The 13,973-nt window shown below is 36.9% G+C and overlaps 1 protein-coding gene across 1 annotated transcript in view; it reads right to left on the bottom strand.

The window, feature by feature from the left end:
* Positions 1-449: 449 nt before the first annotated feature.
* LOC124556035 (Fanconi anemia group M protein homolog) overlaps positions 450-13,973 on the bottom strand; it is a 242,759-nt gene continuing 229,235 nt past the window's right edge. The window contains exons 21-23 of the mRNA XM_047130070.1: positions 11,476-11,642; positions 5,498-5,603; positions 450-670 (exon numbers count right to left, since the gene is read on the bottom strand). Coding sequence (XP_046986026.1) covers positions 491-670; positions 5,498-5,603; positions 11,476-11,642 — 453 coding nt within the window. The 3' untranslated portion in view covers positions 450-490. The remainder of the gene's footprint in view (positions 671-5,497; positions 5,604-11,475; positions 11,643-13,973) is intronic.

Below are 13,973 nucleotides of genomic sequence, written 5' to 3'. Positions count from 1 at the left end.
GAGGATGAGGGGCAAGGGGTCTCTGTGGGTGAAGTGAAATGTGAGCTAGTTAGCAGGGGGAGCAGGAGGAGGAGGAGGAGGAGGAGGAGGTAGAAGTGGTAAAGTGAGGGATGTGCAGGTTAGGTGGCTGATGTGTGTAGGAGAAATGGGGACTGAAGAAGGGGGAGAATAGAGAGGATGGAGGCAGGGGTATAAAGAGTATATGAAAATTGGCAACAAAGCTTAAAGGGATGGTGAGTAATGATGCATTAACATCTGCAGACTGCAGTAGAAAACTATAAAATTAACGGGAGGTACTATCAAAATAGTATCACCAGCATCTTAGAACTATGACACTTTAATACATGGTTCATGTAAAGATTGAAGGTAGTAAGATAGGTCTTTTGTTACCATAAACAACATCAAATATAGTAATTTTTAACATTTATTTAAAAACTCAACACAGTGAGTAAAGACTAGATGTTTATTTTAATTTCCAGATTAAATCTTCTCAATCAGTTTCATCTGTATTAGAATCATGACAACCAGTAATACGTCTCCATCTTTTAGATGACTTTTTGAGTACTTTTCTGCGTCTCTTTCTTATATAACGTCTCGATTCCTCAATATCACATTCATTTTTATCAGAATGCAGTGAGTCCACCTCCATGTCATCAACACAAAAGGAATCCTGAAAAGGTACAAATAAAATGTACAGTTTCATAGCAAATTAATAAAGTTTATGTCTGACCCACCATGCATTTTCCATACATCACATCACAAATGAGAACAATCATAGTACAAATGTGGAATAATCAAAAATATACTGTGTGTCCCAGGAGCAATGGTCAATATTCACACACATTTCAGGGATGATCTAGTAAACATGGGCTCTAAAATGCATACTTTAAGAGGTTTGACCACTACTACATCTTCAATACTGTGAAACAAATCTCTTCTACTGCAAGCTCTTTCATTTCCATATTTTGACAGGTGGTAGTATGGACCCAATTTAAAAAAAAAAAAGTCCAATAAACATGGGCTCTAAAGTGGATACCAACGACCTATGAGTACTTGCTCATCTTCGCTACTGTGAAACATATCTCGTTTACCGACCACGTGCTCATAGCTCTTAATGTACACATTTTGCAGCCCACGTTTACTGGACATTATTCCTTGTTTTGGTCCACACTACCACCTCTCAAAATATGGAAAGATAAGCGCTTGCAGCAGAAGAGATTTGTTTCACAGTATCGAAGGTGAAGTAGTGCTGATAGCTCAATCTTAAGGTACACATTTTTAGAGCGAGCCGATGTTTATTAGTTTTTTCTTGCTTCGAATGATTGATCCTGTTATATCCCTGAATACTGACCATTCCTCCTGTGACACCCTATATTAGTGAAGTGAGGCAACTGTAACTGAATCTGTTATTCACAAATAGTGCTGACTCCATTCCATCTAAAATGTAATTGGTGAAAGAAAAACACCTTGTGTTTATCTTAGTTACACAGTTGATCTGCTGTTTACTCCTAAGTGTATACTTCACATGAATGTGAGTTTATCAGTTTTGCTAATGAAAATATTTTTCTAAGTACAAAGATTTATTTGAGCAGAAAGATTACTTTGTACATGCAAGGAGGCTTATAATATACAAAAAATGTTTTTCAGAACATTTATAAGAGTTGTTACTAAGAATATATGTTATAACTAATAGCTGAACATATGTATATTTACATTTTTCTGTCTTATTTGGAGAGAGTTACTTATACTATAATCTGAGCTCAATTTTGAGTTCAAAATATTGTGGAAAAGTAAAGTGGAAATATCTTCAGACCTTGTGATGTGGTTGTTGTACTGTTTTTAAGATGTAGAAGGACTTTTATTTGTAAGTATAAATCTCATTACCAAATTATGCAATAAATTGCAAAGAACCATCAAAGTTGCACTATTAATTTTATTTATTACTTGGTGACAAGTTTCAAACTAAGCCTATTATCAAATTATCCAATAAGCTACACAATAATATCTATTGAATGAAGTTCAGCCCTGCGATGCTTTACAAGCTGTGTTTAACTAGAATGAACAGTCATGAAGCTGTCGTAATGGGTGTTATTGCATAGTTTATCCAATTATTTGATAATGAGCTTAGGTTTGAAACTAGTTATCAAGTAATAAAGAAAATTAATAGTGCAACTTCAACAGTTCTCCACAATTTATTGCATAATTTGGTAAATCATACAGTTGCTGACATCATGACTTCCAGAATGCTGGAAATTAGTAAATCTTATTACCATCTGGAATCCTACTCGTCACTGTTGACACCACTTCCCATACAGCACCTATTACCCACCTATTACCATGGCCATGGCTAGAAGTCTGCACTCATGTGGATATATCTGTGAATGTTTACAGTAATAGTTACTTTGTTGATAAAAGGTTGTGAGAATTCTGATATCTGTGGGCATATCAGAGCGTATCTGTAATAATCTACTGAAAAGTTACAGGCAGTGTCAATATTATCATCAATTTTTGTCAAATTGTATTAACAGCAACCAACAAATGTGACTGCATGAAACAGCACAATACATCTATCTATTGTAAGACTAGCTGAAAACTTGCAGTCTGTGGGCATCCTTGGATTGTCCACAAGGCTTAGGTTTGGTGGAAATCTGTTTCTTTCCTTACCTTCTAACTAGAGTTGTAGAAAACATTACTGAGAGGTTTGACAAAGTTTACAATCTAAACATAATGTCATTTGAGGTGAAGCAAGACACCTACAGATTAATGCAAGAAAAGAAATTATATCATCAATTTGGAGGAAATCTGGTTAAATTTTATATGGGAAGGAGAAAATCAAAGGTGTGGAAGGTATGAAACTTGGAGATGAAACCGGTTACAAAATTTCATCTCAGCAGAAGGGCTTAAATATTAATAAGGAACAAAAATAATTTGCTTCAAAGCTGAGTGCATACTTAAGCAGACAAAAATTAGGGACTGACAGAAACTTGTTGTCAGAGCTATGGTGTACCAAACAGGAGCAAGGGTGTACCGAATGGTTGAAAGTGCTTTCCAAAACTTTAATATCTAAAGATGAATAACAAAGACTTGTAGATAGAGATTAAGGACAGTGGGGTACTATTTTTCTTATCCATATAAATTTCTAGCCATGGCTTTACTGCTGTCAAACACTACCTCTTTCTTCTTCTTCTTCTTTTGTTTCACCTTCTTTGAGGTATGCTGGATAAATAATTTCTTTGTGCATTGTTCTTTTCTTAGGGTCCAGTATTTCTTCATTCTTTCTGATCTTCTTTTCCTCTCTTCTTCTGAGATGAAAGGGTTTGGACTTTTGTGTAGATTTGTCTTGGAACCTTATGTTTTCATCTTTAGTAATTAATTTAACTGTTCAATTGATAAGTGAATTTTCTGAAATCTTTAATTTTACTAGGCCTTTCTCAGCTTCTTTAAACCAGTTGGGTTTTGTTTTGCGGTTACAGGAAAAGTCGAAGATTTGTTTGGTTAATCTGTTGGAATTCATTCTGAGAAGATGACCATAAAAATTTATCCTCCTTTCTCGCATAGTATCTGAAAGTTTTTCAGTTTTCTTGTAGAGTGTTTCATTTTTGATGTATATAATTTTATTGTGTTGAAATTTTGGTCCTACGATTTTTCTTAAAATTTTTCTTTCCTTTAGCTAAAGTTTCTCCATTTGGCCTTTGAAATTCATGTTTAGTGTTTTTGCTGCATACAGTGCTTCTGGCTTAATCACTGTCTTGTAATGTGTAATTTTGGACCCCCATGGAAGGGATTTTTTGTTGTGTATTTTTTGTTAGTTGGAAGGCCAATTAAAGTTTATTTTTTCTGGATTCCATTGCTTTGCTTTCCCCAGCATTCCAACTAATCCATCCTCCATGATATTTGAATTCTTTTACTATTTCAATCTTTTGCTCTTGAACTTTGAGGTATTTACATGAGTGCTTGATGATTGTCAATATTTTAGTTTTTTCAAAGGAGATGTGAAGACATATTTTAGCTGCTTGTTTCTTTAGTTCAATTTTATTTATTTACTGTTTTACACGTCTATTTCCATAGGACCAAATTGAGGAGCAAATCCGCAAGATCATGGAACATGTCAACAACATAACAGTAATGACAGATAAAATAAAATGTTTATGAACCCAAAAAAAAGACAAGCCATAAGTTTATGTGAACACAATCAACAATGTAACACAAGAATCATCTTAATTTTTCAAGGAACTCCTCAACAGAATAGGAGTAGTGATCCATGAGGAAACTCTTCAGTTTCAATTTGAAAGTGCATGGATTACTGCTAAGATTTTTGAATTCTTGTGGTAGCACACTGAAAACAGATGCAGCAGTATACTGCGCACCTTTCTGCACACGAGTCAATGAAGTGCAATCCAAATGCAGATTGGATTTCTGCCTAGTATTAACTGAGTGAAAGCTGATAATTTTGGGAATAAGCTGATATTGTTAAGAAGAAATGACAGTAAAGAACATATGTATTGAGAGGCCAATGTCAGAAAACCCAGACTAATGAACAGGGGTCGACAAGAGGTTCACGAACTTACACCAGTTATTGCCCAAACCACCCATTTCTGAGCCAAAAATATCCTTTGAGAATGGGAAGAGTTACCCCAAAATATAATGTCATATGCCACAAGCGAATGAAAATAAGCAAAGTAGACTACTTTTTGTGTTGAACTATCACATACTTCAGATACCATTCAAATAGTAAAAATGGCAGCATTAAGTCTGAATGTGGGCTTTCCACGAAAGTTTACTATATATCTGAACACCTAGATGTTTGAACTGTTCAGTTTCACTAATCATAGCCCATTCTGTGAAATTAAAACCTAGTTGAATTGTGTGTTAGAGACTGTAAAAACTGTCCTACTGTGATTTAGCATTAGTTAATTTTCTACAAACCACGAACTTATTTCATGAACTGCACTATTTGAAACAATGCCAATGTTGCAGACAACATCCTTTACTACCAAACTAGTGTCATCAGCACACAGAAACATTTTCGAATCACCTGTAATACTAGAGGGCATAACATTTATATAAATAAGGAACAGAAGTGGCCCAAGCACTGATCCCTGGTGCATCCCCCACTTCACTGTGCCCCACTCAGACCACACATGTCACAAAGTGTCAAATTCTAATTACTTTTAGGTGCACTCTCATCACCAATATTCCCATGTGTCACAAATTTCTTTCCAAAAGATATCAGACAACCATTCTACAATAAACTGCACATTTATGGAATCTGTAAGTGACTTTGGTTTGCTTGAAACTTCAAGATATATGTAAGATTAACACTTAGGTTGTGAACTGAACAAGGTTAACAACCAATCAATCATCGAGGAGCCCATATCTGATGTTATGCCGTTCTGAGTTTTGTTTTCTTTCTCACTATTAATTGAAACTCAGCTTTGTTATTAAGATGAGACTGTAAACATGCAGTATTTACACCATGTCATTGACAATAACTTACCCTTGCATATGTATCATTGAACTCATCTGCATCTGATGATGTATCTAATTTGTTATGTTGTTTTATTTCTGGTATTTTGAATTGGCCTCTTCCTTTCATTGGGCTTCTGTAAACGGAAAAAGTACCTGTTGACAGCACTGTAATTCACTATAATCTCAGATTATAAATGAAAACTGTACCCATACATACAAACTTTATAACCTAAGTTCTAGTTTATAAATTTTTGCACTTCACATTTCCTTGACCTTAAATCAAATTTCTGAAACGGCAAGTTAGCAAGCCCCTGCAGTGAACATGTGTTGCGAGTAGCCTAGTGACAGCAGGACAATGTGAACACAACTATAAAAGTGTGTGAGGGCCAACAAACACACTATAGAATAGTTCACTGACCATATCAACTAGGAGGTAACAGTACTTGAGTGTAACACAACAATCTTGCAAATAATCCATGGCATGTAGCCTTTTTTGATGTGCCATTACCTCAGCTTCACAAGCAGATGTACTGTACTTTGGTGTAAGTTTGAAAACAAGTGAATTGTGCCCATTCCTTGAAGAAGTCAAGTTGCCAGGAGCAGCATTATAGACTGGTGAATATTTTCATGGTATTCTCTAGCACAATTAGTGCAATGGAGATGCATTTTTGAGCTATTTGATTATGGATCCATACTTGGAGGCCTGTTCACCCATACATAGACTGGTGAATATTTTCATGGTATTCTCTAGCACAATTAGTGCAATGGAGATGCATTTTTGAGTTATTTGATTATGGATCCATACTTGGAGGCCTGTTCACCCATACATAATGATGATTGTTTTCCATGGCAGAGGAAGGATTTATTAGCAAGTTAACTTGTCTTGTTACACCACTTAAAATGTCTACACATGACAAAGTGCATGATAAGAAGTATTTTCCAACTTTCAAACAGACAGTTTTCCAGATAAGATTAGATTCAGTTTTTATTGCATAGACCCAGAAATTAGATGATTCTCATGGGTGTGGACAAGTAAGAAAATCTAAAATAAAAACATAAAACATTTGAGTATAATACTCACTACCCTGTCAGGAGATTTTCAAAATATGTGAATGCATTACAGTGAAGTGGAACTGCTAATATTTACAGAATTAATACATTGTCAGAATGAAATACAGTTATGCACTTCTAACAAATTTATCACACGAAACATACCTAATCTTGACTGTTATGACCAAGTGCTGTCAAAATTGCAATCTAACAGTAATTTTTATTAAAGCTGGTCTAACAGTCCTTGTTAAGTTAATCGCCTAGAGAGAAGAAGTTGCCTACAAAAAGCCTTTCAAACGCTGTCTAAACTGTCTTTTTTAAATAAATTGTTCTTATTCCCATACTGATACTATGTATTGAGCTATTGGTTGGAAATAGAGACATATTACTAGCAACAAATTTCGTTAAGGAATAAATATACTGAGAAGCAGTGGTCAGAATACGAAGTTCCTTGAACAGGTTTCTACATGATGTTCTCGAATGTACACCACAAATGATTCTTATTATACGCTTTTGCATGCTAAGAACTTTTTCTCGGTTTGACGCGTTACGCCAGAATATGTCCCCATATGACATAACAGAATGAAAGTAAGCAAAGTATGCAAGTTCTTTTAATAAATCTCCTACATCTGACATCATTCTCACTGCAGATACAGACTTGTTTAGGTGCTTCAACAATTCTGTTGCACGCATTTCCCAGTTGAAATTATTATTGAGTTGTAATCCCAGAAAATTAATAATGTCAATCTCTTCGAACTGTATGTCTTCATATGTTATACATATGTGGAAGCAAATCTCCAAAAGGTTCTGAACTGCATATAGTGGGTCTTTTCAAAGTTTAATGACAGTGAACTGGCTTTAAATCATTTGTTAATGTCAATGAAAACTTGATTAGCAGCCGTTTCTGGAACCGTACTTAATTTACTACTTGTTGCAATGTATGTATCATCTGCAAACAAAACAAACTTTGCATCTGGTAATGGAACACACATGAGATCATTTTAATGTATTCACTAATAGTCTCATCTAAAACTATAACCAAACAAGGATTCAGGTCATAGTCCCCCCCCCACCCCCCCCTTACAGGAGCTGGATGATTAAAAGTAATCATTTCTAAATTATAATCTAATTATGTTCGACTGTGTGCATGACATAGAGAGTGTGAGAGTGTGTGAAAGAGGGCATGGAAGACATATGTGGAGTGTGTGAGTGTCTTATCTTATTGAAAACTACATAAAAAGTAAGTATGTGTGGGGAAATTTTTGTCCAATCATGAGTCGTGTAACTTATGTCCAGTGTGCATCTTTTGTATAAGAGCAGCCAGAACAGAAAGTTAGGTATTAGATCAATTTATATATAATTTTTTGGGATAATTCAAACTTTGTTCTTTTTTACTTAAATTTTGTTTCATAAATCCAAAAGTTCTTTCATAATTTGCTTTCTGTAACCCTGTTGAATGAATTGGGAATCACCATGAGTATTTCAGGGCTGGAGATTCTCTGGCTGTCTGTCAAAATCATTAGCCAATAAGATTTGGCATTTCCTGCATTTTAGTGTAGGGCTTTGTACTGTGCTTCTGTGTCTCAAAGAGTTGCTCATTAAGCTCCTTACTGTGAAGAACATGGGGAAATGTGCCACACAAATTTCAGCGAAGATGAAGGAAATATTTTGTTCTTTTATCACAATTATGAAACAACTACAGTTTTATGCCTGTTAGCAAAAGTTCGGAAATTTTAAATGATTTTGTTTGGAAGCTATTTGAGTGTGAACGTTCTTGTTGTACAGCAACTCCACATGGCATGTTTTGTGAACATTCTCCAAATATTATGGCAAGCAATTCCTCTAAGAAGACCACTGAATGACTTGAAACAGTAACTCAGGAATAGCTGTGGGTCAACAGTAACTCAGGAATAGCTGTGGGTCAGTGGCTGTGCCAAACGTGGAGTTTATTCTGATTAGATTTGTAAACTTCTGTCTGTTTTCATGTGAAGACTTGTTTTAAAACAGTACAAAACTTGCAATGTTAATGTTCTTTGACAGTAAATGTGGACTTGAAAGAAATTTAAAATTTGTTTCAGAGGAAATAGACCCTAATTAATCGAACTTTAAACCTTTCACCCAAGTTATTAGAATCCCAAACACCAGATATTTTCTCCAAACTTATTGATGCTACCTCCAATCTTGAGATATGTGGCATTGTTTGGTAGGTAATTAGTCAACATTTTTTCAACATCGCTTTTCAGTGGCTGAAACAGTTACAGTAACTATCATCAAAGAATGAAGGGAATGGACTTCAAGAGGCCTATCAAGGAAGGTGAAGTGCAATTTCTGCACCAAAACTCCAAATGTGGACTTTTAGTAGAGCAACAGAGGTAAGATCCCACCCTACCACCAAATGATGCAAAAAAATAGCATATATTAATGTATTACCATCAGAGGCCTTGGATAGAGACCACTGACTGGTAATAAACAACAGAAAAATAAAGGTAGGAAAAAGAGTAGAAAACCAAGAAGGTGAATAATAGTATAGAAGCTAAAAGATGCAGAGTTGAAGGAATAATATCGGATGAAATCATGAAACACAGTTCTGGTGGATGAGCTGCAAACTGTGGAAGACTGGAATCATCATCATCATCATCATCATCATCATTATTATTATTATTATTATTATTATTATTATTATGGGAGAGATCTATCAATGGCTTTCCTGGATTCAGAGAAAGCATGTAACATTGTATCCAAAAATAAAGTGTGGGAGGCATAAAAAAGGAATGAGGTGCATCAGTGGGTATTGAAAATAAAGGAATTGTACCAATAAAGTGTAAGTTTTTCAGGCATGGGAAGAGAGAGAACAGGATAGCTGACACAGTTTAAAACAAGAAAATATACTGTCTTCATTACTTTTCATAGTGGTGGTTGGTGATGCAATGATACAAGTGGCAAGAGAGACAGGAGACAGGATGACAGCAATGATGTGTGCAGATGATATGAGAATATGGGGGAACTTGAAGGAGAAGGTACGAAGGCAAATAGGTGTTTGGAAATAAGTTGTGCAAGAGGATTTCTGCAATTTTATTGAAAATAAGTGTGAGCTAGTGGTCACAACTAGAAAGAACGATACAGGTATTATAAACACAACACAGTGTGGGGAGCAGCTGATAGAGGTGGGAAGCTTCAACTTCCTGCTGAGTATAAAACAGGAAAATGGATGAAATTGCAAAGAGGTAAGTGGACATGCAGGATAGCAAGCCAACCTGATAGCTTTATGAGCAGTGTGAGATGAATTATATGGAACAAGTGTCCCAGAATAGTAAGAAGGTGATATAAGAAATATACAGAGAGGTCCAAAAAATGTATCCACGGTTTAAAAGTCCATTACTGGCAGACTAATTGACGGAGTTGTCTCATCTTTGGTAGTGTAATAGTTTGTAGTTCCGGCAATCGCCACACAAGTGTTGTATTGCGTTGTCGCCAGATAGTCAGTGTTTTGTTCTTAGTTGCACCTAGTTACTCGAGTAAACATGGCTGGTGCAAGGCTTACATTCGATGAAAGGAAGTCAGATTTGAAGTGGTATTTTAAGTATGAAAACATTAATGAGGTTCAACAGCAATGGTGAAATGAGTATCAAACAGAGCCACCGACACGTTTAACAGTTCGTCGCATTCGAGACAAATTGGAAGCCGAAGGCTGTGTTAAAGATGTGCACAAACAACTATCTGGACAACCTGTAACAGTAACAAGTCCAGCTAACTCCCGTCGTGTGTTACAACAATTCACTCGCTCACCACAGAAGTCTGTGAGACAGTGTGCCCGTGAAACTGGAGTGAGTCGCTCAAGTGTTCTACGAATTTTGAAGACAGCAGAGTGGAAGTGCTACATCCCACGATTGCTACACGCAATGAACGAGGACGACCCAGATTGTAGAATGGAGTACTGCAAGTCGTTTATTAACATGGTGCGCAATGATGAAGAGTTTGCAGAGATGATTGTGTGGTCTGATGAGGCACAGTTCACGCTCAATGGTATAGTAAATTGCCACAATTGCATCTACTGGGCCGCCGAAAATCCTAACATCCATGTAGACAAAGCCGTGAATTTGTCAGCATCCATACACTTGACGATAGGACACGATGCAGGAAACATTAAATTTTTGGGAATCCCTTTGATACTGTACAGGTTCATGATGTTGTTCTGACCCTCCAGATATGAACAATGTGTGTACTTACCTTCCCACTTGAATGGAAAGTTGCCTCATCGCTGAACTTCACATGAGCAGATAAGTTATCTTCCCACTACAACACTTCACTTGCAAAGTTATAATATACATACATACTTTAAAGCATGTATCAAACTTTAAAACATGTACCAACTAAAGGATGCATGTGTAAATCTTCCTTTAGAACATTCCATGATGTCATCCTTGGTAACAGAAATTCAAGACTTGCCTTCTGAACAGAATTCTTAGGACTATGAAGGTAAGATGCCCTAACATGATCATTATCCTTTTCGGACACTTTCGGTGATACCAAGCTTTTCTTTTTACACATACAACCACTTGTTTCGAATTAACTATACCATCGACTGATGTTTTTGGGACACGGAGTATCACAATTAAACTGTAAACAAAATGGAAATTGAACTGAATCTACAGTTTCACTCTCAGCAAAGTGGAGAACACAAAACACTTTACGTTCAGCAGTCCACATTTTGATTATGTGGCACCATAAGAGGGAAAACAACACAGCAGTACTTGTGCATGCACTTACCTAAAACTGTTTGAGTTACTCATTAACTGAGACCTTGAACCAACACTCTACAATGCTTACAGTTCATACTAGTGAAATTTACAATTGGGGCCTTCTTTTAAGCACACCCTGTAGTAACAATAAGCAAACAATAAAATAAAAAAGAAGAGGCTTATATTAAAATACTAAACTATTAACAACATAACTTACCTGACAGATTCTAAATACTTCCCAACCATATAATCAGAATCCTCTGATGGAATCTCATTCAAGAAACTGGCTTCATATTCACTGTTACCTTCCGATTCTTCATCCTCTGATATTGTAAGCGAGGCGATTGACACTTTACACTCATCATCAACAAATTTGATCTTATGCTGAAAGTTCATACACACAAATTATAAACAAACACAGTATAATTCCATAATTCTTTCAATTACATGAAATAAGACAACTAATACACCACAGTACACAGTTTTATGTGCTGGCTAATATCTCTGATTTGATAACACAAAAAGGAAACCTAACAGCACAAAGACAATTTCATCTGCAAAAATTTATTGTTATGATTTAAATAATATTTAGAAAAACTAAATACTTTTGGATTAAATGATGCACACACACACACACACACACACACACACACACACACACACACACACACACACACACACACCTATACCTATGCCCCTACATAGTGCTGGTGTGAGTTGGACTGGTTGTGGCGGGGTTAAGGGCAGGGGGGGGGGGGCGTTGGGGGGGGGGGGGGAAGGGGGTAGATGGAGAGGGAGATGGTGGGAGACTGGGAGAAGGACTGGGGGTGAATGGATAGCAGCTCGGAGGGGACAGCCTGTCTGCCAACTAGTAATTGGGAGTGGTGGGTGGTAAGTATGTGAACTTGGCATTTAATGCACAAATGTAGTGGCCTTGTGGGAGCAGAGGGTCCAGATGGCCTGGGTTGTGAAGCAGCCATTGAAACAACTGCATGTTGTGCCACTGGATGGTCAACTCTGTTCTTGGCAACAGTTTGGTGTTGGCCATTCATCCCAGTGGACAGTGGACCAACATAAAAAGCTGTGCAATGTTTCCAGACTTGATAGGCTGAGATATCTGTGAAAGCAGTCATACCATATACCAATTAAGATCCCCACACTGCCTTCAGCGTGCGCCACTCCCCACCGGGGCTTACAATAGTTCATTACGTGTTGAGTCCATACACATGCCATTTCTTCCTCCTGCATTCCAAGCCAGCAAACTGGCTGCCTCCCTCCGAGCTGCTAGCCACTCACTCCCAGTCCTTCTCCCTCTACCCAAGCTGTCCAAGACTACCCCCACCACAACCAGTCCATTTGCTGAAAATCTTTAGTTCAGCAGCACTATGTAGGGGCATAGGTGTGTGTGTGTGTGTGTGTGTGTGTGTGTGTGTGTGTGTGTGTAGTTTTACTCTAGCTCATCAAATGATAGCTCCAAAAGCTAGCAGGTTTTCCTTCTTTTGTGTGTGCCTATTGATAATATAAAGCTTCAGTTTATCGGTGAGTAGTATCCTTTAATCCAAAAGTATCTAGATTCTACAAAAAGTTTTTGACAATATTTTTAAAAAAGCTAGCATTTACTTGAATTGAAAACTCCCTCAATGGATCTGCTTGGAGGCAAGCAGTTAGGGACTGCTGGTTTTAATTTTACTGATATTTCAGCTGCGTGCCTTCTCACCAATTTCTGTGTTCAAGATGTTATTTTTAATATTTGCAGTCAGTAAAAAAGTGCATACAGCCACAGATATTAAAATTAATAAATTATCATAGCAAAATATTAATTGCTACTGACCACTGCATGGACAAACGTAATGTTAAAATCTTTGCCACTGAGTCATCTTCCTAGGACACTTATCAAAAAGCTGTTGACATAAGGTTGCTGGATTTTTAACAATGGCTGCTTCTGTTTCAACACATTTTGGAAACTGAACCAACATTTAATTGGTTCACATGTAGCTCCATTTGTTGACAAAGCACTTTCTACTATTACTCATATGTTCTATGCATAGACTACTTACAACATGATTGACAATTAATGTTAATATTGGCATGCCTTAATGCATATGGCTGCAAGCACATTTTCCATAAATTTAGGTATTTAAGAGCGTCTCTGACTCAGTGACAAATTGTCTGGAATGTACACAGCCAAATCATCAGTTCAAATGCGCATTGGACACCCATCCTGATCAATCTGATGAGTGCACTACACTATGTGAAAGCAGTGAGTAAGGATAATGGATGTAACTCATGAGGGGCCAACATTGGAGGAGGAGGAGGAGGAGGAGGAGGAGGAGGGTGGCTGCACATATCCCAGTATTTTTGCTGATATAAATTGCTAACAAACGGGAACGAACAAAACACATCACAAATAAAGTCGTCTTTGGCATGCCTGAGGGAGAGGGAAAGGGGGGAGGGAGGAGAGACAGAGAGGAGGAGAAATAGAAGTAGTAGTAGTAGTAGTAGTAGTAGTAGTAGCAGCAGCAGCAGCAGCAGCAGTGGCACAGATGTGTGTGTAAATAAAACTGGATTCAAAGTTAGTAAATGTTAGCCATACCTAAATTTATGGAAAATGTGCTTGCAGCCATATGCATTAAGGCATGTAACAAGTTAGAACAGAATCTGAAGAAAATAAGGCTGGCTGTCATATTTAGTTTGTTCAAAGACATGGGAAATTAT

Source organism: Schistocerca americana, chromosome X (assembly GCF_021461395.2).
Source record: "Schistocerca americana isolate TAMUIC-IGC-003095 chromosome X, iqSchAmer2.1, whole genome shotgun sequence".
Classification (NCBI taxonomy): Eukaryota; Metazoa; Arthropoda; class Insecta; order Orthoptera; family Acrididae; genus Schistocerca; species Schistocerca americana.
This window is presented reverse-complemented; position numbering and strand designations above follow the sequence as displayed.